The 23,913-nt window shown below is 37.0% G+C and overlaps 1 protein-coding gene across 2 annotated transcripts; it reads left to right on the top strand.

Moving 5' to 3' along the window:
• The first annotated feature begins 1,221 nt into the window (after positions 1–1,221).
• Positions 1,222–22,129, top strand: LOC147629067 (protein Brevis radix-like 2). Of its 2 annotated transcripts, none has more exons than XM_086812311.1 (5): positions 1,222–1,782; positions 2,244–2,707; positions 5,062–5,197; positions 7,003–7,316; positions 21,863–22,129. In XM_086812311.1, the coding sequence occupies exons 1-5, from the start codon at positions 1,663–1,665 to the stop codon at positions 21,939–21,941; spliced, it is 1,113 nt and encodes a 370-aa protein (XP_086668437.1). In that variant the 5' UTR covers positions 1,222–1,662; the 3' UTR covers positions 21,942–22,129. The 2 variants fall into 2 exon arrangements, with proteins under 2 accessions (XP_086668437.1, XP_086668438.1); XM_086812312.1 differs by having other exon boundaries at positions 1,223–1,545.
• Positions 22,130–23,913: the final 1,784 nt, after the last annotated feature.

The following is a 23,913-nucleotide window of genomic DNA, read 5'->3' as shown; positions in this document are numbered from 1 at the left end:
TCAACTAGCTCAAGGATAAGCTCGATTGGATGAGATTGACCAAGGTAAATTTTGGCATTATCTTTTCAAATATATAGCATAGAAAATTAGAATATTTTATTTGTTAACCTTGGAAGATACAAAGTAAAATGGACAAATTGAAATGTGCACGGTCTAAATGTACAAGCTTATTAAATTTAAAAATTTGTTTATGAGCGCTTATTAACCAGTTACATTTCTACTTCACGACCGTATATATTGATTTTTGCATGGTACGAGGTTCCGTGCTCAGCACGCAACCGAGCTTCTATTGTCTACAGAAAAATAGTCGTAATCGAGTAGATCCTGGTAATCGGGCAAATAATGAAAACTTACGCTAACCTCTTTTAATCACGATGGGAAGACAATTATAACCGAGCTTCTACTGTCTACAGAAAAATAGTCGTAATCGAGTAGATCCTGGTAATCGGGCAAATACTGAAAACTTACGCTAACCTCTTTTAATCACGATGGGAAGACAATTATAAATAGAATTTGTGATATTTACGCATATTTGATGATGCAATTACGCCAAAGAATTATCCGCAATTCTTTGAAATTGTTTGAGCGCGCGCGCGCGCGCGCACACACACAAACAAAACTTAAATACTTACGCTAATTCTTTTAATCACGATTATAAATACATCTTGTGATATTTAAGCTGCAATTATGCCAAGGAATTATCCGAAATTCTTTGAAATTGTTTGAGAGCACTCACTGTACACAAAAAAACCTGTTAAATACTTTTTTTTAAAATATGTTTTGATGATTATTGTTTTATATTTTTTTCTCTGACTGCAAGCACACTAGTCCTGGCAAAGCTAACAGGCCGCATTAAGGAAGCTGGCAGCAAGCCGACATTTAAATTTTTAGACGCCTTGGAGTACATGCGACAAACCGTCTGCTGGGGACCTCCCCCTTTAATTCCAAACCTGTCTTCGCCTTTGTTTTTTCCCACAATGCTAGATTTCAACATTTTTTTCAAAATAATTCATTAAATCATATTGTTTCAATTCACTCATATATGACACCATATATTTCCAAATTAAAAAAGAAAATTCCAATTCATATTTTCACATAATTTCCCTTCACATTATTTTTAAATCCAATTCATATTTTCACATTATTTTCAAATCCATACACCATATTCCACTTTTATTTTCTAATTTCGCATAATTCCCTTGCTTCTTCCTTGCGTATATTGCTTAAATGCACACCTACGTGACACACCATACAATTTTTATTTTCTAATTTCACATAATTTCCTTGCTTCTTCCTTGCCTATATTATTTAAATACACACATACGTGACACCATGCATTTTTTATTTTTTATTTCCCATAATTTCCTTGCCTCTCCTGCAGGTTTTAGTCAGCATATTGACTCTTGCTTGGCCACTTAACCCATGCTTTTAGCACCACAAATCCTCTGAGTGGCTGCAGGGCGAATTGTCCAATAATACCAAGCAGTTGACACGGCTAGATACCCTCAATTAGGCCATGATTAGCAGCAATTTGCTTCTTCAATTGTAAGCACCTTAATTAACCTACTCACAGCCAATTGTCTGTCTGGACTGTCCTTCTGCTGGTATTGAAGGAGAGTGAGTACCTTCAGCTCTTGTGTCTGCTTTTTGTATGAAAGCATTATGTTGGCCTGTATTGCCTGCTCGAAGCATGTTAATGCCTCTGTTGAGCCATCCATGGATGAAGATTGCACTCCAAAATCTCCTGCTACAAGAGAGACGGTCAGGTCTCTCACAAATCAGGTAAGCTTGCATCTAATTAGAGTTTGTAAGCTTGCACCTAATTAGAGTTTGTAAGCAATTTTATCCTATAATCTTTTCCATCAGCATGAAACGGTGCAATTTGCCTGCTGTGCTATAATTGTGTGAGGTCATGAAGTGCTTTAGCCAAGCTTATGGGACTTAATTTTTTTTGTGTGTTTAACTTGCTATAAGGACATAATATTAACTTGCTAAGGACCTATTTTTTTGTGTTTTAACTTGCTAAGGGCATAATATACTTGGTGAAGGGGGCCTTACTACTTAGGATGAGTGTGTAGGTGCCCACATGGCATGATAATGGTGCTCTTAATGATGAAAGAATGAACATGAATGTGAGTTTATGGTGCTGTTAATGATGAAAGAATGAACAATAATGTGAGTTAATGATATAAGGTACCCCCCTAATCATGCTTATGGTGCTCTCTTGTGTTGAATTTGTGCAGCTAAAGGGGATGGCAGTGAGATTTTCAGCAGGGGCATATAGGCATTGCAAGCCATGTGCAGCACAGGACTTCAATCATGAGGGGCATTGCATAGACGCAATGGACATCACGGATGCATCATCCGAGCTCTCCATGTCAAGCACACAGAACACGGGGTACTCAACACCCCCTCAAAGCTTCAAAGGGACTCCTAGCAGGAGGAAAACCAACCATATTGCATGCTCTACGCACAATATTAACATTAATAATGGCAGTAATCATGGAATTAATGATGGATATATGGGCAATAATATGCTTGAAAATAGGAGCAATAGAAAGGTGCAGTCTGGCCTTGTTGGTTCCAAATCAGAGTATGAAGAGGATGAGGTGGAGAAGGAGTGGGTTGCTCAGGTTGAACCAGGGATCTTGATCACATTTGTCAATTTGCAAGATGGTGGAAACGAGCTCAAACGGATCAGATTCAGGTTAGTAAATCCTCACTTCTCTCTTCTGAATTGCTTTGTTTCTATAACTCTTGTTTTGTTAATCTTCACTTAATCAAGATAGGTTTTAACCTTTAGCTTGACAAATTATGGTGCTTTGAAAGCTATTTATGGGCATATATATATATATATTGCCTTTAATTTTTTATTTTTATATATTACCTTTAGCTTCACAAATTATGGTGCTTTGAAAACTTTTTATGGGCATATATATTACCTTTCATTTTTAATTTTTTAATTTTGTCTTTGAATTTCCCGCTATATAATTTCATTTTAAACTCTATATGCACAATTTGAAGTTACCTTTTCAATAGCTACTTTTAGCCTCTAAAAAACAAAGTTACTATTTTCGCTTTCTAAGGCTTTAAACCTAATATGCAAACCTTATATAAAGCTTATGCTACATATGTATACTATTAATAATATATATGTATATTATTGGAGTTGGGCGTCCTAGAGAAGTACAAAACCAAAAATTTGAGGACCAATAATATTTATTTATATTATTGGAGTTGCGAGCTAGAGAAGTACAAAACCAAAAATGAGTTGCACGTTTTCCACTTGGGAATTGGCCCTTAGGATGGAGCCAAGCCCTAGCTACAATGTGATTTTACACCCTATACATGGCCTTCAATTTGATGAAAAAGTAATTTTATGAGGTTTCATGCTTTCATCCTTTGAAGTTTGGTTAATTTGTCATCCTCATTAGAAGCCCAAAAAAGCTTGTGAAGCCTAAAGTGGGCTTCAAATTTAAGCACTTCCCTTGAGGCTTGAGCCCTAAAGCCTCACCTCTTAAAAATGTAAGGGTGGAGACTACCTTGAGATTTGCATTGACATAACGCACAGTTTGCCATGTGGCTCAAGATCTTATCAAGAATAATGCAAGGATGGAGACTATCTTGAGATTTGCATCACCATAATGTATAGTTTGCCTTGTGGCTCAAGATCTTATGAAGAATAAATTAAGAAATTGAAGAAACTATAGAGTTTCAAACTTGGGTTGCATGATAAGGAAGGAAGTGTTATTAAATATGTTACTTGTGGGTATTATTGACCTTCAAGACATCTTGAGCTTCCACCTTCTCGAAAATTATGAAGATCAACATCGTGTTTATGTTAGTATCCATTGGTAATCTTGAAAAAAAATTTGTATTAGGGCTTTTGAGCATCACCACCAATCAATTATCAAAATACGAGCATTTTGTTTAGATTTGAATTTAAAATTGAGATGTTCCTTCTTTTTTTCCCCATTTTGAAAAAGGTGCTTCTTGCTTGATTTTGTAATTTATTATTGAAGAGATATTGGGTCCTAGCAGTTGCAATAAAATTCCATTAAAACAAATGACCCTCAACACTTAATTTTGAATTATCTTCATTCTTAAAAATTTTAACTACTATGAGTAAGTGAGCATTAATATTTCTAGAATTTGTTGTCCTTTAAACATGTCCCCATTCTACTAAAAGAAAGTGGACATTAATACTTCTAATGCGAGTTATTTAATCTAGAACAAGAAAAAACTAAGTCATCATTCTAATACATAGCTTTGAATTTGAATCCACTAAAGCTAAACTCACCTAACAGCATGTCTCAAATTTAAAATTTATATATAATTTCTGAAAATAAGATATTAACTCCTATAATCATTGGCTATGTTGACTAATTTACACCAAAAAGTCACCTAAACATGCATGTCAAACCCTAACTCTTGGAAGCAATGGCTACTTTGACTATCTTACACCAAAAAGTCAATTTTGTAACTCTCTCCCAATAGTGTTGTTAGAGTAGGACTAATCAATTTAGGGCACTTTTATCTACATAAGGGCACTAAAGTCCCCCCCCCCCCCATTCTCTCAGAGAACAATGGCATCGTTAAGCTCACATTGTAATCATTTTTCAAAATAAAGCACGAGAATTATCAGACAGAGCTTATGTGGCAAAGTGCATTTTTAGAGTGGTAAATTTTGGTTTTTGTTCATTTAATATAACTGCACTTTTTGTGCCATTAATTTATGATTGGCGGCTCGTCTCTTTTTCTTTTATTACCACCATGAAATAAGATCAAAAGAAAAATGTAGAGGAACATAGACTTGACAAGAGAGTAGCTTTTATGCTATCATATGGTTCACATTTTTATATCATTTTCTGTCATATTACATGCAAATATGTATAATATCTCTTTTACTCATTGATATCACACAATTAATCTTTATGTTTGCAAAATCAAAGGCAAGAATTTATGGGAATTTGTCATCTCATACTTTGTTATATTGGAGTTACCCTTAAGTTCTAATGTTTGCTATTACTATTATGATTCTAAGCACGAATGGCCTTGCAGCCGTGAGATGTTTAATAAATGGCAAGCACAACAATGGTGGGCAGAGAATTGTGATAAGGTACATGAGTTATATAATGTGCCAAAGTTTAGTAGGCTACCCGGATCACTACCTACACCGTCAAGGTCGAAAGATGAGGTATGCTATCTGCTCTTTTGCAATGAATTTTTTTTGGTGTCATTTATGTAGATTACTATTGTGGTTACTTAATGTAGTGATGATGACATCTCAAGTAGAATACTTTTATCCTTTATATTTTTACGTTGTGCAGAGGGAAAATTAAAAAGCTTCATTATGTATCCTTTGTCCATCCTTTGGTTAGGGTATCTCAATTTAATTAAAATAAGTAAGTCAAACCTTTTTTCTTCCAAGACTTACACCATCCTATTTAAATGTAGATTTATTGAATGAAAGTGGTACCTAGAGGAGATTATAGAGAGCCCCCTGCTATATCATTAAAATATGAAGTGGTCTAATTGTTTTAAAGAACATTTAAATCATTAGTGTATTTTTACCTCTTTTGTTTGTGTAATACACTACATAATCAATAGAACGCTTTCAACAACCATGTGAATAATAGAGGAACCTTGCATGTGTTTCACATGTCCTCTCCTATATTGCTTGCATGTAAAACATACCTCAATGATTGTCTACACCTAGCTTAATAACATGTCTATAAATGGGATACCTCCAGAGGAGAAGAAGATTTTAAAACTCAATTCAAATGTTATTTTCTTGGTTTGTTGTTGGAAAGAGAGAGAGAGAGAGAGAAGAGAGAGAGAGAGAGAGAGAGAGAGAGAGAGAGAGAGAGAGAGAGAGAGAGCATTTTCGGTTCCTTCCATCTCTTTTGGGAATATGTGTGTGTGTGTGTATACATATATATATAACTTGAGTATAACACTAATTCGCAGCAGTTTAACCCCTCAAAAATATAAGCTGGAAAGTAACCCAACTCAAAAATACAAGCTAGAAAGTTAACCCAACTATTTGATGTTAGAAGTGAGTTTTTGTTAAGAAAGCACCTCACCGACTAAAAAATTGTCTTGTGACTGAGTTTATAAGTTTCCATGTATTTCTCCAAATTTTTCTTCCTCTATAGTTTTACATAGGAATTATTACTATAATTCCTATAATGTTACCACATAGTTTTAGATAGGAATGATTACTAGAACGTTAGTTTATCTTACTATATATTGGTTTTAGATAGGAATTATTACTAATATGGCACCAAAATATGTTTTACATTTCCATTAAATATATTATGTGAGATTTTTAAGAACAAGAGTGTTTTTCTAAGGTTTCCTTTTAGTATGCAATGATTAATGCTTGAAAAAGTCAATGAAATATAACCCCATATCCTCTCTATTTAAGGCAATAAAATGATGACCCCCCATATCTTTGTAGTTGCATACATTCACCCAATGCTTTCTATTTGCAATCCTATCTATGTAAGGCAATAAAATGATGACCTCCCATATAGTTTCTATTTGCATGCATTCACCCAAATCCTTTCTATTTAAGGTACACAATTCTTCGTAAAAAGTCTCAAAGGGCTCACTCAACGAATGGAAGGAGGGAGAGGAAACTCATCTTCTAAGGTTGTATTAATTAAATGCCACATCAGTGGCATTTAATTAATACATATCAAATAATTTGTCTAAATATTAGTTTAAGATAGGAATTATTACTATCTAAAATAATTTGTCTCAATATTAGTTTAAGATAGGAATGATTACTATATATATATTTTTTAATTTATTTTTCCATAAGCGCGATGAATTGAATTAGAATAGAACAAAAATTACATTAGCTGGAGTATGGAGAGCATCATGATGATTACTATAATGTATGTTAGTTTATCTTTGTAGGAATAACGCCAAAAAAAAAGTGAGATATGGCCAAGAGAATCTACTTATTTGATTTTTTATTGGGTGGGGTTTCAGAATTACAAGTCACAAAGTAGCAAGCCACGTGGGAAGACAGGAGGTGCTCATCATGTGAGGGCAGTGTCAATGTATGGAGGAGATCACGTGGGCGGCGCCCACGAAGACTCGTCGGCGTGCCCGTCGGAATGGGAAACGGCTAGCGAGGCCGCCCAGCACCACCACAACTACAGTGGCAGCGAGGCCGTGTCCGCTGCTAGCGACCAGGAGGACCCTCCCCCCAACGAGTGGGTGCAAGAGGATGAGCCCGGAGTCTACATCACCCTCACCTCTTCTTCACCGGGTGTCAGAGAGCTCAAGCGCATCAGATTCAGGTCAGCTCCTTAACCTACAACAATATTATGTAATTGATTTTTCCAACATGTTGTTTTGCATTTCCATTAAATATTTTCTGGTGTGAGTGAGTTTTTTTTAAGAATAAGAGTGCTTTTCTAAGGTTTTATTTTAGTATGTAATGATTACTGCTTGAAAAAGTTGTGTTTTTCTAATGCTTCATTTTCGTATGATAAAGCTCAAAGAAATGATGCCCCTCTTTGCCCTCTCTATCTGCATGCATTCACTTATGTCCTTTCTATTTAAGGTCTCCCAGTTCTCTATAAAAGGGCTCAAGGGCTCATTCTAAGAGTAGAGGGGAGGGCGGGGGGATTGGGGTTATGTACTAATCAATGGCGTTTAATTAATACAACTATGTTTCACCAACATGTTTAGAGAATCATTTTGATCTTATATCCCCATCTAGAAGAGTGTTTGAGTTCAACTCTTCTAATGCATAGAAACACCCTCTAGAGCATACGAATGAAATAAATGAACCCTTTGGCATTTTAAATTACATAGGTTTGGATAACTTACAATAAGAGACAACAAGGTTTGAGGATGTTTTTTGCTCTCTTGCAAGGCTTGAAAGCTTGCCACTTGTTGTTAAGGCTCTTTCTGAGGCAGATTGCAATAAGAGAATGTGTGTGTGAATGGTTGTGGTTTAAATGTACCCATGTGCAGCCACCTAGGAGAGTGCTTCGGTGTTGCTACAAGGTCACCAACAAGTGTTATGGACATAACATTGCTGCCATAGAGATTGCCTAGAAGAAAAAAGTGTGGATTCACTATGCTAAAGACAAAGGCCTATATACCATAACAATAGCTTGTAATGGAGCAAAAAGGCTTTGGATTTAGCTGGCCATAAAAGGGGAATTGAGTATTAGGAGTTACTTAGCACAATGGCGTTGGTGGATACCAAGTTGAAATAGAAAACCACATGCAATTAAGGTGGGTCATAGACGTGATTAAATCCCAATAATGCAGCCTTGAAGAAATGTGATGTAGAATGGTTATACTATTAAAATGGATAATTTAACAATTTGTTTGAACCCTCTAAAATAGTTAGGATACAATATAACCTTTTTTTTTTCAAAGAAAATGTTGTTTATATTAAGAAGTTAGATAGAGTTACATCAAATAAAGAGCTTTAACCAGCATAATATCCTTGGTGATTATTGTCTCTCTCAACAACATCATATCCTGGATTGAATTGATCAGCTTGTCATCCTATCTTACCTTTGCTCTCTTATGTAGCTGGGCTATCTTGGTAACCAAGTCTCTCAATCTCCTCTGAATGAATCTTTCACCTGCATGTATTAAATAGAGCACCCAATGCTTTCCTCCAAAACCAAGTTTTTCTAACCTAGGGACAGTCCATTCTAGGCACGTATACAAGATGCCAGAGAGTTAAAGCATCTTTTGGCTTGTGGACAGTGGATGAAGATATGTAAGTCATCCTCCATAGCTTGACATCTATGACATTTACCATCCCCAGTGTTTATACTAAGAGCTCTGTGATGGGTCCAGCTGGCTCTATGCATTATGAGCCAGCAGGCTTTCTTTGGCTCAACATACTTATTCCACAGCTTACCAAAGAGGAAGTACCATTGTGATATGTCCCACATAAGACCCCATCTCTTGTTGAGTTTGTAGTACACAGGGGGAGCCCTATGGTTGGCAGGGATGGGTAGTAGGTTAGTCTGAGATCTCCACTGGAAGGCTTTAGGGTAAGGTAAATCACTAATAGAGAGTAACCAATAATCTGTATGACTCCACAAGCTAATCCTATCACCAATGAGTTCTAACACTGCATTAGATACATTGTAAATCCTTATCAACTTTGCTCTGGATAGCCAGGTGTTATAAGAAGTATCCCACCAATTGCATATACCTTTCTTATGCATCCTAAGAGCGGTCTTAGCCTAGAGCTCATCTACTGGGGGAAGGGGCAAAGAAGGCCACCACATAGAGTCTCTGCCATGGAGGTCCCATGTGTAGCTAGGTTTTTTTGATAGGATTAGGTCCCCTTTCACTGCATTCCATGTTGACCAAAGGGATATGACAAGAGAGCTGCCCAACAGGTTTGATGTGGAAACTACTCACACCATTGTTGTGAGGGGAAAAAGATTCTTCCATTTGGGGTGTTTTTTGAGTTTGAACTGCTTTTAGTACTCATGTTAATCAGCCAGGCCGATTCTTCTTAGGGGTTGAGAAAGCTTCTCATGATTCATTTAGCAGCCATTCTATCACCAACTTTGTTACATCTATGAGGCCTAGTCCCCCTTTTCCAGTTTCTATACAACACCAATCCCATTTGACCTTGGGGACTTTCTTAATTCAAGGGTCCCCCCCTCCCCCATAGGAAGTTCCTACACAACTTGATGAGTTTTATTAGATCAACATCTGGGGGTCTCCAGCAGCTCAGAATGTAAATGACAGAGGGGACAATGAAGTGATTGATAATCATTTTTCTGCCAGCAAGATTAAGCTGCATTTTTTGCCATCTGGTGAGTTTGCATTCAACTTTGTTGAGCACCCATTTCCACCTCTATTTTAGATTGACTTTGAAGCTCATTGGGATGCCCAGAAGCCTGAAAATCACCCCATCTTCCAAGGTGTTACATCTTGCCTGAATCAACCAAGCTGGAGGCTTCTCAATTAGAGTTCTAATACCTATTTTTTGGTGGTTAATTACAGAGCATGAAGCTCTGTAGTAGATGTCCAGGCATGACTAGAAGCATCTAATACTCTGCTCAGTATTTGCTACCATTGCATTTGTGTCATCTCCAAAAATTTATGTGCACAGTTGTTGACCATTAGAGAGGGCAATTCCCTACATTTTACCTTTCTCCATTGTGTCTTTGATCAACCAGTTCAGACCATCTACAGTGATAGCATAAAGCAAAGGGGCTAGGGGCACCCTTGCCTAATGGACTTAGTTAAGGGGAAGGCCTCAGAGAGCACTCCATTGACATTGACTCTTACTGTGGGTGGTAGCATTACCAAATAGGGTATCCACCATCTGACTAAAGTGTTGGCTTGCACCCATATGCTTGAGAGATTCCAATACATAGTGCCTAATGAGCCTATCATATGCTTTATCAAAGTCAATTTTGAAGTCCTGTTCAGATTCTTCAGCAAACTCCATACCTTCCTAGAGAGTAATTATGGCATCTAGGATATGCATACCCTTTATGAATCCCTTCTATTCCTGTCTGATCCAGCTTTTTAGTTGGCTAGAGAGTCTTATAACCAAGGCTTTAGCAAAGATTTTGTATGCACAGGTTAACATAGTGATGGGTCTCCAATTTCTTAGGTCATCCTTCTCTCCTTTCTTATGTATGAGTTTGATCCTCCCCTCATTGATTGAGAGGGGGAGAGCCCCATAGGATACAATCTCTTGCCAAACTGCTATATATATAGAGGGTCCAACAAGGTCTCCTTGAAAGTTTTGTAGAATTATGAGGGCATGCCATCCACTCCAGGGCTTTTCTTTCCCTTTAAATTGTCTATTTCCTTGCTTATTTCCTCCCTTGATAGATTGTATTCCATAGTTTTAGAGATTCCAATTGGGATAGTGGGTTTCCCGGCTTGCCACTATGATATCTATGCATTTGATTCGATCCTTTGTGATCTCACCTCCTTTGTTGAATATGTTGTTAAAGTGTTGGAAGACCCTTTTTCGGTTCCCTTCCTCTGAACAACTACTAATGCCATTGGTGTCTTTAAGAGGGTGGAGTTTATCCTTGCTTTGTTTAACCTTCAGCATCTTGAACATTTTAGGTGTGGGTAGATCATTTTTCCCTACCCACTAGTCTCTAAAGAAGAGTTTAGCATGTTGAAGAGAAATCTCTTCCTCTATCCTAATCTCTGCTCTGGTTCTAAAAACCTCATTTTGTACAGAGAAGTCCTCCTTGTTTACTTTATCCTCTAGCTCCTTCAGCTTAAGGCGGAGCAGTTCTCTTCTTAGTTTCCTAATTCTGGTCACCTCTTTTCTAATGCAAAAGGGATTGAGTAGATTTGATGGCCAGACTTCAGGCCTTGGTTGGAGTGAGTCCTTTACCAAAGAAATCTCCCCAAAATTTTTTAACTTCCTCCTGTACAATAGGCATCTTGAACAAAGCAAGGTCAATGTGGAACCACTAGTTAAGCACCTTTTTGTCATAATTATCCAACAGTAGGGTGATGGGGTAGTGATCTGATCGACACGTAGAGAAGTCAGTTCTACATTCACACCTCACAAATGAATTTCAAAAGCTCTTGCTTACATAGCCTTCGTTGAGCCTTGCCTTCCTGACTAGCTCCCCTAGGGCATAGTTTTGCCATATGAAATCCCCAGTGTTCCCCAGGTCACACAACCCAAAGTGGTATGAGGAGTTCTGCCAATCCTACTACTTCTCTGCACCTTTGATGGTCTAACCCAGTCATCTGTACCTGTCTTCTCTGGTCTCCACCATGTTGAAATCTCCCATTAAGATAATGGGTTCTAATACTAATCTTAGGGTCCTCCATGTTCTGGCTATATTGGCTTGGGCACCTACAACATATATGCCAATAAAGGAGTATGTGGACATCTCAAATGCAACCCACTGGTCATAAAGATCAAGTTGTATATCCTTCAGCTCATCCTGGTGGTCATTGTGCATACCTATTGCAACACCACCAGAGCCTCGAATGTGTGGACAATGTATATCCAAATATAATCCTTAGAGATGGATTGACCCTTTTCTCCAGCACAAGGCCACTGACTTTGACTTTAGTTAAGGCAATAAAGTCAAGTTTACCTTGCCTTTTGAGCCACTCCCTCACTAACTGGACTTTGGAGGGGTTAGTTAGGCCCTTAACATTTAGTATAGTGCACTTCATTTGACTTTTTTCTGGGAGTTGACCTTTTTTAGGGCCACCTTTAGAAGCTGATTGTGGAGTGGTGGATCCCACCAAGGGGTGTTCCCTTTACAGTTCCTTAACCACCTCCATTTCATTTATATTGCCATTTTGTGTATTAGATAGGGCTAGGTTAACCCTGTTCTGCTCGTCATTCAGATGCTCCTCCTCTAAGGGTTGATAAGGATTGACTAGGTCATGGTCCATTTGGTTAGTTTTTGCTAAGATTATAGATCTATCTAGGGGTGTGGATTGGATGGTCTCTTGAGAATCCTCAGTATCCTCTATGTCAGCGGGGTTATCTAGTAGAGCATATGAGTTTGCGTATGCCCTCTGTTGGCCCGACCGAGTCTCAAGTTAGGGTATTTAGTAGGACAGTTCCTGATTACATGGCATCCTTTTCTAGAGAATATACCATGTCTGGGGGTAAGCAGACCATTGGTTTGTTGGAATGAGGATTACCTAGTAGAGGGGCTATGTTGACCTTCGGTGGCACCATATCGACATCCTCATTCTTATCCTCCACTTGTTTCTATAGTAGCAGAGCAAGTTCATCTCCTTGAATCTGGCTCTTGAGTCCTCCAACTGCTTCTTTGTTTCCATGAAGTCCTCGATCATTCTGTCATACCTCGTCAGGGCATATTTATTGGGGTCCATTGCTGGAGGCCAAAGGGGAACTGTTGGTGAGAGGGAACTTGGTCGCCTCTACATCCCTGTGGGGTTGGTCGCCTCTACATCCCTGTGGGGGCCCCTGCGCTAACACTAGGGCCAGCACCTTGCGCTCGAAGTAGAGTGGGGGTACCCCTCCACTCGGTGCCCATGCACCCGAGGGGGGGCGAGGGCGCTGCTTAGTCCAGTCAGACTGGTGGAAGTTCTAAGGAGCGACGAAGAGAGAGAAAGAAGAAAGGGTAACTCTAGCTAAACCCTAACACTTTGTATGCATGCAAGCTCCTCTCGCTCCATCATGCTTGTGAAAGTGATACAATATAACCTTTATTATCATACCAATTATCCTCCATAAATTCCTACACCTTTCCTTGATTCTCTCCACCTCCCTTAGTCTTCTCCCCAAGATTGATGCCTATTACTTTAAACCCTTTCACAATATAAAGCTTCATTGTCCTTTTACCATTAACAATAAGATTAGGAGGTGTACTTTTAGGAAGACCTACATACAACGTGCATTCCAAGGGTATTAAAAAATACCATTTTTTGTGAATTTTGACTTAATTAAATGACCCTTTTTTCTTTATAAACTTATGGGTCATTTAAAACCCCCTTATGTAAGTAGATTTTTGTAATTTTTTCTAAAAATCTTAGTTGAAGTAGACTTACATATTTTTAGGTGAACCCCTCGAGCAATAAGGACACAACTTGGCACTACATATTTGGGTTATGAAGTGCCTCTTGTAACATTTCAAAGAATAGTGAGTGAAACCTTCTAAGGATCTCTTAGGATTTTTTTTTTGGATGATCTTAGTGTTTTTGAGTACTCAAAACACTCATGGATATAAAGAAGTAAAACTAGGTCTAAATAGTAGAAAGTAGCTCTTTTTTATAAATTCAAGTGTATTACCACACTAGGACACATCATATGAGGAGGAGTCATCTTAAGTAGATGTTCAAGTGATTAAAGGATTCAAATACTTGCTTTCTTTAATCAATCTAACTCGATGAGAAGAGGTTTTGAAACAATTATGATTTCATGGATAATTTATTAGAGATTATGTAAATGCCTTATCCTGTTTTAATAATTTAATAAAATGGGATTGATCGCCTATATATTTGGACATAGGAATGCACGGTAGCCTTTGAGACCTTATAAGTTAAGCTACCTCAAGCACTAGTATTAAAGTGACCTAAATGGGAAAAGAAGTTCAATGTACATGCTAATGTATTGGATGTAGATGTTAGTTTGGTACTTAACAAAAACCAGACAATGAGGATTAGCTTATTTAATTTGCTAACGAGAGGTTATCCAAGCCTGAAAAGTGTTGTTCTACAGTTATAAAAGAAGAAGTACTTGGCATAGTATGTGCTATATAAGCTTTTTTACATTATTTGTCAGATCATTTAGCCTTGCTTTACCTCATTTACTAAACCTACTCTAATAGGTTAATTCACACAGTGGTGTACGATGCTAATGTAGAAATGTGATTTAAAGATAATGTGTAAACCAAGTATTTAGTATGTGTAAGAAGATCATTTATCTAGAGTCTCTTTAGTTTTCCCATTAGTAGATGAGACTTTGGATAGATTACAAAATGGAGTTGTGTTTGGGGTCAATACATTAGAATGGTATTATGATATGTTCGAATTGCTCAATTTATGAGAATTTATTGGGAATTTCACTCGAGAAGATAGAAGAAATCTAGTTAATAGAAGTAAGTCTTATCGTATAATTGTCAAATGGTTATACAAATGGGTGTACATCATGCCAATAGTAAGTGTATTAGATTGCTCGATTTATTGGGAATTTCATAAGAGAAGATAGAAGAAATCTAGTTAATAGAAGTATGTCTTATCTTGTAATTGTCAAATGGTTGTACACATAGGATTACATCATGTCAATAGTAAGTATATTAGATTGCATGAGTAAGGAATAGATTTGATAAAAGCTTATCCTAACGTGAATGGAGATCACTTCTTTGGCCTCGTTACTTCTCTTAAAGCTAGTTTATGGACGAAGAATGCAAATCAGTTCAATAAAGAATAGCTATTATAGGCTTGGTTAGGTAGCTCCTTTTTATTATATGTGTTAGCATTCTATCATACAGTCTTGTGGGTTGACTACCATGAGTACATAACATGCACGTTCCTTAAAGGTGATTTTGGGCATGTTCCTTGATTCATCTAGGTATATATATATATATATATATATATATATATATATGTGTATATATATATATGTATGTGTATATATATATATATGTATGTATATATATATATGTATGTATATATATATATATGTATATGTATATCTATATATGTATATATGTATATATATATAATATGTATATATGTATATCTATATATGTATATATGTATATATATATAATATGTATATATGTATATCTATATATGTATATATGTATATACATATATACATATATACATATATATATATACATATATACATATATGTATATATGTATATATATATAGTCTTGTGGGTTGACTACCATGAGTATATAACATGCACGTTCCTAAAAGCTGAATTTGGGCATGTTCTTGGATTCATCTAGGTATATAATTCAGTCGTATTAGCGGACATGGAGATACACTGTGAAGTTTTCGTCTGAGTTGCGGCCATTTGATATTGTGCTAATTCTTTCTATCTTTAGCAGTGCATTTGCCCTATCAACTACTTATTTGTTGTACTAATTCTTTCTATTGCTACTTCCCTTAGTGCTAGGCTTCATTATGGCTAAGTCTGCCCTGCATCTCCGGAGGTTTGACAGAAACTTAGTACGAAGGGCTTTGTGTGAATTTATTCTCTTATGTGTGTGTGTGGAGTGCGTGTGTGAGAGCATATCTTGATACAAAGTTCTATACCCACTATTGGGCATAGAGGACGTTAGTGGGGATATCATAGTATCTAGTCCATACTATGCATAATGGAGTTGATAGTTATATAGTCTTGTGGTGGGTTGACTACCATGAGTATATAACATGCACGTTCCTAAAAGGTGAATTTGGGCATGTTCCTAGATTCATCTAGGTATATAATTCAGTCGTATTAGCGGACATGCAGATTTCACATTGTGAAGTTTTCGTCCGAGTTGCGACCAGTTGATATTGTGCTAATTCTTTGTATCTTGTTCTACACCCACTATTGGGCACTAATAACGCCAGTGGGGATGTTGTAGTATCTAGTCCATACTATGCATAATGGAGCTGATAGCTATATAGTGTTGTGGGTTGACTACCATGAGTATATAACATGCACGTTCCTAAAAGGTGAATTTGGGCATGTTCCTGGATTCATCTAGGTATATATATATATATATAGTCTTGTGGGTTGATTACCATGAGTATATAACATGCGCGTTCCCAAAAGGTGAATTTGGGCATGTTCCTAGATTCATCTAGGTATAAATACATAAGAACTCTCTTAATACATTCCTTACAAGGCCCATTTGAGGTTGAAAACTCCCCTAATGCACTATAGTGTACACTCTCAAGAGGAGTTACACTTACACTAAACAGTTAAGGGAATGACTCTCTAACATGCATACTCCATCAATTCCATATTTCAAGACTTTGGAGTGATTATTTTATGCATGATTTAGGCTCAAAGAAAACCAAGTGGGATCCAAAAAGCAACAAGTGCATCTTTTGGAATGTAGTATGTAGTATGGTGTTTTTGGACCTTATTTTGAATCCCCTAAAATTAGGCCATAAGCACTCTCTTAATCTGGCCCATTTGAGGTTTAAAACTCCCCTAATGCACTATAGTGCACATTCTCAAGAGGAGTCACACTAAGAAGCTAAGGGAATGGCTCTCTAACTTTCCTACTTCGTCAATTGCATATTTTAAAACTTTTAGGAGTGACTATTTTATGCATGATCTAGATTCAAACAAAACCAAGTGGAATCCAAAAAGTGGCAAGGGAATCTTTTGGGATGTAGTAACAACCCCAATAGATATAGAGGAGGGACTTGTTCCACTTTATTCAACAGCGCCAAACATTGAGGAGATCACTATCCATCAGACACAACCACTCGACCTAATGGATCATGGCTTCCCTCTTTGAAGGTGAAAGAGTTGCTTGCACCCATTTCTTAGTAGGTGGGATTTAAAGATAAAGAAGATGGCGTGACTAAACCATGGAGGGCATAGCCAATACTAAAATAGATCAAGTAACTCGTAGATGGTAAGAATCCACCAACCACTACAAAGAAGCCAACTAAATAACAGATAAAGAGAATAGAGAAATCAAAGAGGTCTCAAGATAACATTATCAATTATGCACTTCTAGCAGAGATAATGAAGGTTTAGGAGCATGTGAGTTTAGATGAGGTGCAAGCAAAACCAAACTAGATGGGAGCCATGAAGATAAAGTATGACCCATGTAGATAGAGCAAAACCTCGTCATGAAGAACTACATTTGGTACCTTGTGAATTGTCCAAAGATACCCAAGATCAATAGCACCAAGTGACTGTATAAGGCTAATTACATATCTAATAGCTCATTAGAGAACTACAAGGCACAACTCATGGGGTGAAGGGTTTTCTATTCAGGGATTCGACTTTGAGGAGACATAGGAGACATTCACCGCCATAGCTAGATTGACCATAATTCACATAATCATGGCTTTAGCAGCATAGGATGGGTTCCCATCATGTAAATGGATGTGAAATCAATTGTTTTGGATGGATTACTCAAGGAGAAGGTGTATTTGGTGTAGCCACTAGGGTTAAAGATTCCATGTTCACATAAGATAAACTTTGAAAATTGAAAAAGTCACTAGACGAGTTGAAACACTCCCCTGAAGCAATTTAAAAGCTAATTAATGGTTACTTTTTATAAGTATTGGTCTTTCAAAAATCTCATGAGTTACTCTGTGAGTAGGGGAAGTACATGATCATCATCCTTTATATGGATGACCTCTCTTAATGTGGAACTATGAAAAGAATATCTCACCAAAAAAGGAAGTGTTAAGCCAAGAGTTCGAAATAATAGACCTTGGGCTTAATGCATTTTTATTTTGGAATCGAGGTCTAGCAAGGACAACACCACATAGATAGGTTAAGAAATCCATCCTAAATGAGAGAAACCTATTTGAACATGGAAAGAAAACCTTCTGTGTAGGATTGTCATAGATAACCCCCCATAGATAGGTTAACAAACCCATCTTGAATGAGAAGAACCTATTGAAACATGGGAAAAAAATCTTAGAAAGAACTTGGAAAATTCAGAGAAGGTGATCAATCACCCGATTGGACAAAATGAAAATCTAATAGTAAAATAAGATTAAGGCTAATGTCCTATTCGAGTAGCTCAAGGATATACTCACCAAAATGCAAAGTCAATATACTTGGACTTCGAAAATAATAGGACATGCACTAGTAACCCCAAAAATACTTGGACTTAAGAAATAATAGGACATGCATGACCATGAACAATGATAACTATTGGCAAGAGTGAATACCCCAAAGAATGTATAATAAGTATATTGTTTATGCATAATGAAAACAACATAAAACTATCATTAGTTGTTGTGGTTGTTGTCTATAGGAATGACAAAATCATTAGGTCTCTTTTAGATTTTTTTATTCTGATGAGGAATATATAATTGACAAATTATATGCCCCTAAATTGCATTTGTATGGATGTGTCCTTGTTTGTGGGTCAAGACCCACTATTTATAGTAAGAGCCAAGGCTCAAGGAGTACACATCTGAGTTATCTAAGCTAGCTTATAGTGATGAGTTACAATTGAAGCCCTAAATTACCCCATTTATAGGAAGTTACTTAAGGAAAATTTATTTTTTTCACTGGCCTTTGTATTTTGACATCCAAGGAACTAGGAACAAAGGAGAATGTTCAAGGTTTATATTCCACTATAGGGAATTGAGTATTCTGGAACTCGAGGGTTGTTGTCCAAATTGTATCCAAAAGGAGAATGTTCAAGGTTTATATTCCACTATAGGGAATTGAGTATTCTGGAACTCGAGGGTTGTCCAAATTGTATCCAAAAGGAGAAATTCTGAGATTGAATAACACTTTTAAAAAAAAAGTGATGTGGTGATGGTGATGTGGCACTCACACATGGTAAGGTAGCAGCGCAGGGCCACCTTACAAGCTTGGAATGATGTGACTAGCTTTTGGAAAGCAAAAGATTAAAAATCTTTTTTAAATACTAAAGAGTGAAGAGATTTTATTATTAAAAAGATGGGTCCATGCACAATAGGGTGTATGTATTTTTTGCCATGTATTGTATGTATTATGGAGGTTCTATAATCATTAGTTTGAATTGTGAGGCTCCACAATCAATGTGGTATATCGAGAGAGAGAGAGAGAGAGAGAGAGAGAGAGGTTGGCATCAGGTTAAGGACCCGTAATTAAATATAAAAGTATAATCTTGATGGCCAAAAGTACTATTTTTTGGTTAAAAGTATATCACAGTACATGGCCAAAAAGTATTACTTTTTGGTATACCCTACTATGCCTAGACTCAGATGCTTTTTGGACTATGAGTGAGTTTTAAAGTGCTTTTGGTACACCCTACTATGCCTAGACTCAAATGCTTTTTGGAATATAAGTGAGTTTTAAAGTGCTTTTCTCAAGTGCTTTTGGGGAACAACTATAAATTCAACGATTCTCTCATTGTTAAGACATGTAAAAAGACGAGAATGAACTCTAGCTCTAAGAACTTGTACTCAAGACTCCTCCAAGGGGTTTTATCAGAAGGGGTCGGCCTAAGGCTATTCCGACCCCTAATGTGGTGTCTTCTCTCTCTACTCTCTCTTTTGTTTATTATCAAAATTTTTCAAGATTTCACATGTGATTTTGTTGTTTCCTTAAAGATAAGCTGAGTACTTGTGCCACAACCCTTACAAAGGCTTGTTATAGTGGTATCAAAATGAAGGCTATGTCTGTCTCCTACGAGGGATAACGATCCTTACACGACGTGGTACTTTTTGCTTTTTCTTCAAGAAATGGGAAGCACTCACCATCAAGAAGAGGACCAAGCCACCAAAGTGCTTCTAGTGCAAAAGAAGGATAACTCATTCTACATCAATGTACATGGATTATAGAGCATTGAACAAGATTACAATCAAGAATCAGTTTCCTATACCAAGGGTTGATGTTATATTGGATTGCTGGAAGACACAACATTCTTTAGTTGGATTGACTTAAAGAGTGGTTGGCATCAAATTTGGATCCAACCATAAGATATTCACAAGACTACCCTCCATACCACTTTTGGATTGTTTAAGTATTTGGTGATGCCTTTTGGACTCACAAATGCTCTGGCTACCTTCAACCGCATGATGGATCGGATCTTTAGACCACATCGAAAGTATGCAGGCACTTTCTTTGATGACATCATTGTGTTTTCCAAGACCAAAGAGGAACAAAAAAAACATTTAGCTAAGGTATTTTAGGAGTTGTAGGAGCACAAGTTGTTTATCAAAGAAGAGGGAGTTTCTCTTAGAAGAAATACACTACCTTGGACATATAGTGTCTAAGGTAGGAGTGCGGATGGATCTAGCAAATTAAGGATTGGCCAAAATTGAAATCCATACATGAAGTGTGCAGTTTCTTGGGGTTATGCTCCTATTACAGGAGGTTCATTAGAAACTTTGCCACCATTACTGCTGCTCCATTGCATGATCTAACCAAGAAGAAAGTAGTGTTCAGATGGGGTGAGCATCAGAGACATGCCTTCAACCTATTGAAGGAGAAGCTTACTACTACACTGGTATTGGTCATTCCAGACCTAGTGAAACCTTTTGTGGTGGAATGGGATGCAAGTGGGGATTATAAGGGCAAATTTGCAACAAGAAGGCCATGTGGTTGCCTTTGAGAGCCAGGGGTTGCAACATATGAAGAACCACTTACAGGTTTATGAGAAAGAACTTCTAGCCATGATTCATGCTCTTACTTCACAAAAGCATTATTTTCTTGGGGTTGATTTCATGGTGAAGATGGATCATCAAAGTTTAAGATATTTTGTGCCCGAAGCTAAGCTTTTGGAGAAGCATATGAGGTGAGCAAACTTTTTGTCCATGTTTCATTTCCAAATTATCCATACACTTGTTGGAAAGAAGAATATAGTTGCAAATTCTCTATCTAGGAGACCACAGGTACATTCAGTGACCATTGGATTCCATGATAGATCACTATGTGCATGTGCATGATGAGGATTTGGTGGGATTATGCGTTGGAAGCTAGAGGATGGTTAGATAGTTAATCACTATTCCTTGAAAGAGAGATATTTGATGCTGGATACATAGTTATGCATAACCAAGGATTTAAGGCAAAAAGTAATAAGAGTCACATACATCGCCTTATGTAGGGCATAGAGGTATTTCTTCTACTATGCAAGCATTGGAACGATACTTCTATTAGCCTAGTATGAGAAAGTAGAAGTCATCATCGTCCTAAAGAAATAAGTTTGAATGGAAACTATTTGACATAGCTAGTCAATGCTTAAAATGATTTTACGACGATTAACTATATTAGTTTGAGCCCATATTATAAATTTTAGGATCTAAAGACAGTGTACAATGTGTGATGGTACCCTTCACCACACTTACCCACACATTTAAAAATAAACTAGGAACATTCCAAGGATCCTTGGCTCTATCCATCTAAAGAGAGGGAAAATCTAATTTAACATAAAAGGTTACTTAAAAATGAAATAGCTACAATGGCACCCTTTTGAGGTGGATGTTTTGCGTGTGACACTGTCACTTGGTTTTGAAGAGAGAGAGAGAGAGAGAGAGAGAGAGAGAGGAGAAGTTATATAAATTATCTCTAGTAATAGATTTTAGTTTTTTATGCTTTATTTATCAAATAGACTATTATACGCTTCTTTTAAAGTCCATATAACAATGAAAATTAGTATAATTATATCACTTTTCTTACAATTCTTTCCCTCACTTTTTTAAAAAGTTTGGAATGCTTAGATTCATTGAATGTTTGCAGCCGAGAAAAATTCACGGAGGTGCAAGCGAGGCTGTGGTGGGATGAGAATCGTGTGAGAATATATGAACAATATCTTTGACAATGGTCTCTTTTACTTTCTTCTTGTAAATTTTACTAATATGAGATGTTGATAATATCTTATGAAGTTTTTGTAACACCTTTATGCAAGCTCATTTTAAACTATTTAAGGTCCATGGTGAGAAACTTACGTTTAAAAAGGAGGATTTAAAGTGATTCATTATCCATTATGTACTAAGCACTTTAGTTTATATTCCTCTCAAAGGTATTTGAATGAAAAGGTCTATTAGAGTTATGTGTTCTCACTCCAATTTTCATGACGTGTAATAGGCATGTTTTGCATGTAGAAAATATTTGTCACAATATCAATGTAGTAATTTAGCTTTTACAACCATGCACACACATGCACATTGTAGAAGAAATCCATTGTGATAAAAACATTTTCTAGTTGCAATATATGAGCAATTTATACAGACAATAGTAGGATCTAATAACAAAAAACTTATACTCGAACTAGATAGTAGCAAAGATGCAGAGAGATATCGTATCACTCATGTGAGGAGAACAGATAAATTTAAGCTCTCACACCCTTGTGCTTTTGTGGAGACATTAGAAGAAGGATGAGATATCCAATTTAAGGATAATCCAACTTGGGTAGAGTATTAGAAGGGGAAACAATAGTGGATGCTATATGGATTAAAAAAGTTGGGTTCCTTGTCCCTAGGTTAAAGATTCGTGTATTTGAACTATCTTTTTTATTTTTCCTTGTAGTGGTAGAATCTAGATTTAAAACGTGCTATTCTTCCTTTTCTCGCATAGCTTATTGCATTTTCCCTCCCTCTAGCTCCTTCCATAGCCCCCTTTCACCTTTTAATTGTAGCCCCCAACCTTCTCCCACATTTGCTTCCCTTCTCTTAGTTCTTCCTCTCCTATGTAGTTGATCTCTTCGTGTTTTTTTCTGTTGTTCATCACCTTTAAAACTCTTCTTCTAGTTTTGATATGTCTTATGATCTTTAGATTCCAAATTTGAGCATTGTAGCACCCCTTAACCCACATCAAAGATGTATAACACCCCTTCACACATCTTTGAGCTTTGCAGAGCATCCCTCAACCCACCTTTAAGATTTGTGGTAGATTCCTCAACCCACCTTTGAGCACCCTTTAAACCATCATCAAGCTATGGAGAACCCCTTAAACCATCTCTTAGATTTGCAACATGCATCATCTCCCTCTAGTAATGTACACAAACCTTGCAACACCCCGCGGCCTTCTCGTAAGATTTGCAGCCCTTCTTAGCATGCCACTCATATTTATACCACCCCTAAGAACTTCAACACATCTCTAAGCTCTTGTAACATGACTATGAGAGCTTTACAACACCTTTCACTAGCCTCCCTAACCTCTATAGCACACCTCACAATCTTGCATAATGCCTCCACCTAGTAGTAGAAGGAAGCCCAAAGCCATAATTGGTTCCATGCTCTTAAGTGATATTTAAGATAGGCATGGACAATGGATGCTTATAGAGTTTAGCAAGCTAATGTGGATTTACCATTCAAACATCGATGAAGGGAGCTAATAGAACACGAAGAAGGTATATCTCTTATACCCCAACCACCATTGGAAGGGTTCAATCTTTGATTTAAAGATAGGGAAAATGTCTCATGAAGGCTCAACATGTGTACACACCATCATTGCTGAAATTCGAGCTAGAAGTGCAAGAGTGTTAGCAAACTATAAGTAGGAAATCTTTGAGCTTGTTGCTTTATGGTTAGATGGTGCTTATATTTGTTCTTGACATATTGATATATTATGATTGCTAAAAGGATTTATTCTATGTTGTTTGTGTGCCATTCTTTTACTACAAACATAGTCACCTCCAATTGTGTAGAGTGGTAGCCCTTGGAATGCCTAACAAGGAATTTTAATGCTATGTGTGTAAATATTGGAGAGCTATTTTATTTGGGGGAGAAAGCATCACTGAAGGGATCTTCTTCTTCAATGCCTCCTGCATTTTCCCAATTAACTAGCAT

Source organism: Cibotium barometz, chromosome 18 (assembly GCF_041138505.1).
Source record: "Cibotium barometz isolate CiBa-2024 chromosome 18, ASM4113850v1, whole genome shotgun sequence".
NCBI classification, from domain to species: Eukaryota; Viridiplantae; Streptophyta; class Polypodiopsida; order Cyatheales; family Cibotiaceae; genus Cibotium; species Cibotium barometz.
This window is presented reverse-complemented; position numbering and strand designations above follow the sequence as displayed.

Coding starts and splice junctions, on each gene's coding strand:
- LOC147629067 (XM_086812311.1), top strand. CDS start 1,663: ATGTTGGCCTGTATTGCCTGCTCGAAGCATGTTAATGCCTCTGTTGAG. Junction 5,198..7,002: donor CGTCAAGGTCGAAAGATGAG/GTATGCTATCTG, acceptor GTGGGGTTTCAG/AATTACAAGTCACAAAGTAG. Junction 7,317..21,862: donor CTCAAGCGCATCAGATTCAG/GTCAGCTCCTTA, acceptor GAATGTTTGCAG/CCGAGAAAAATTCACGGAGG.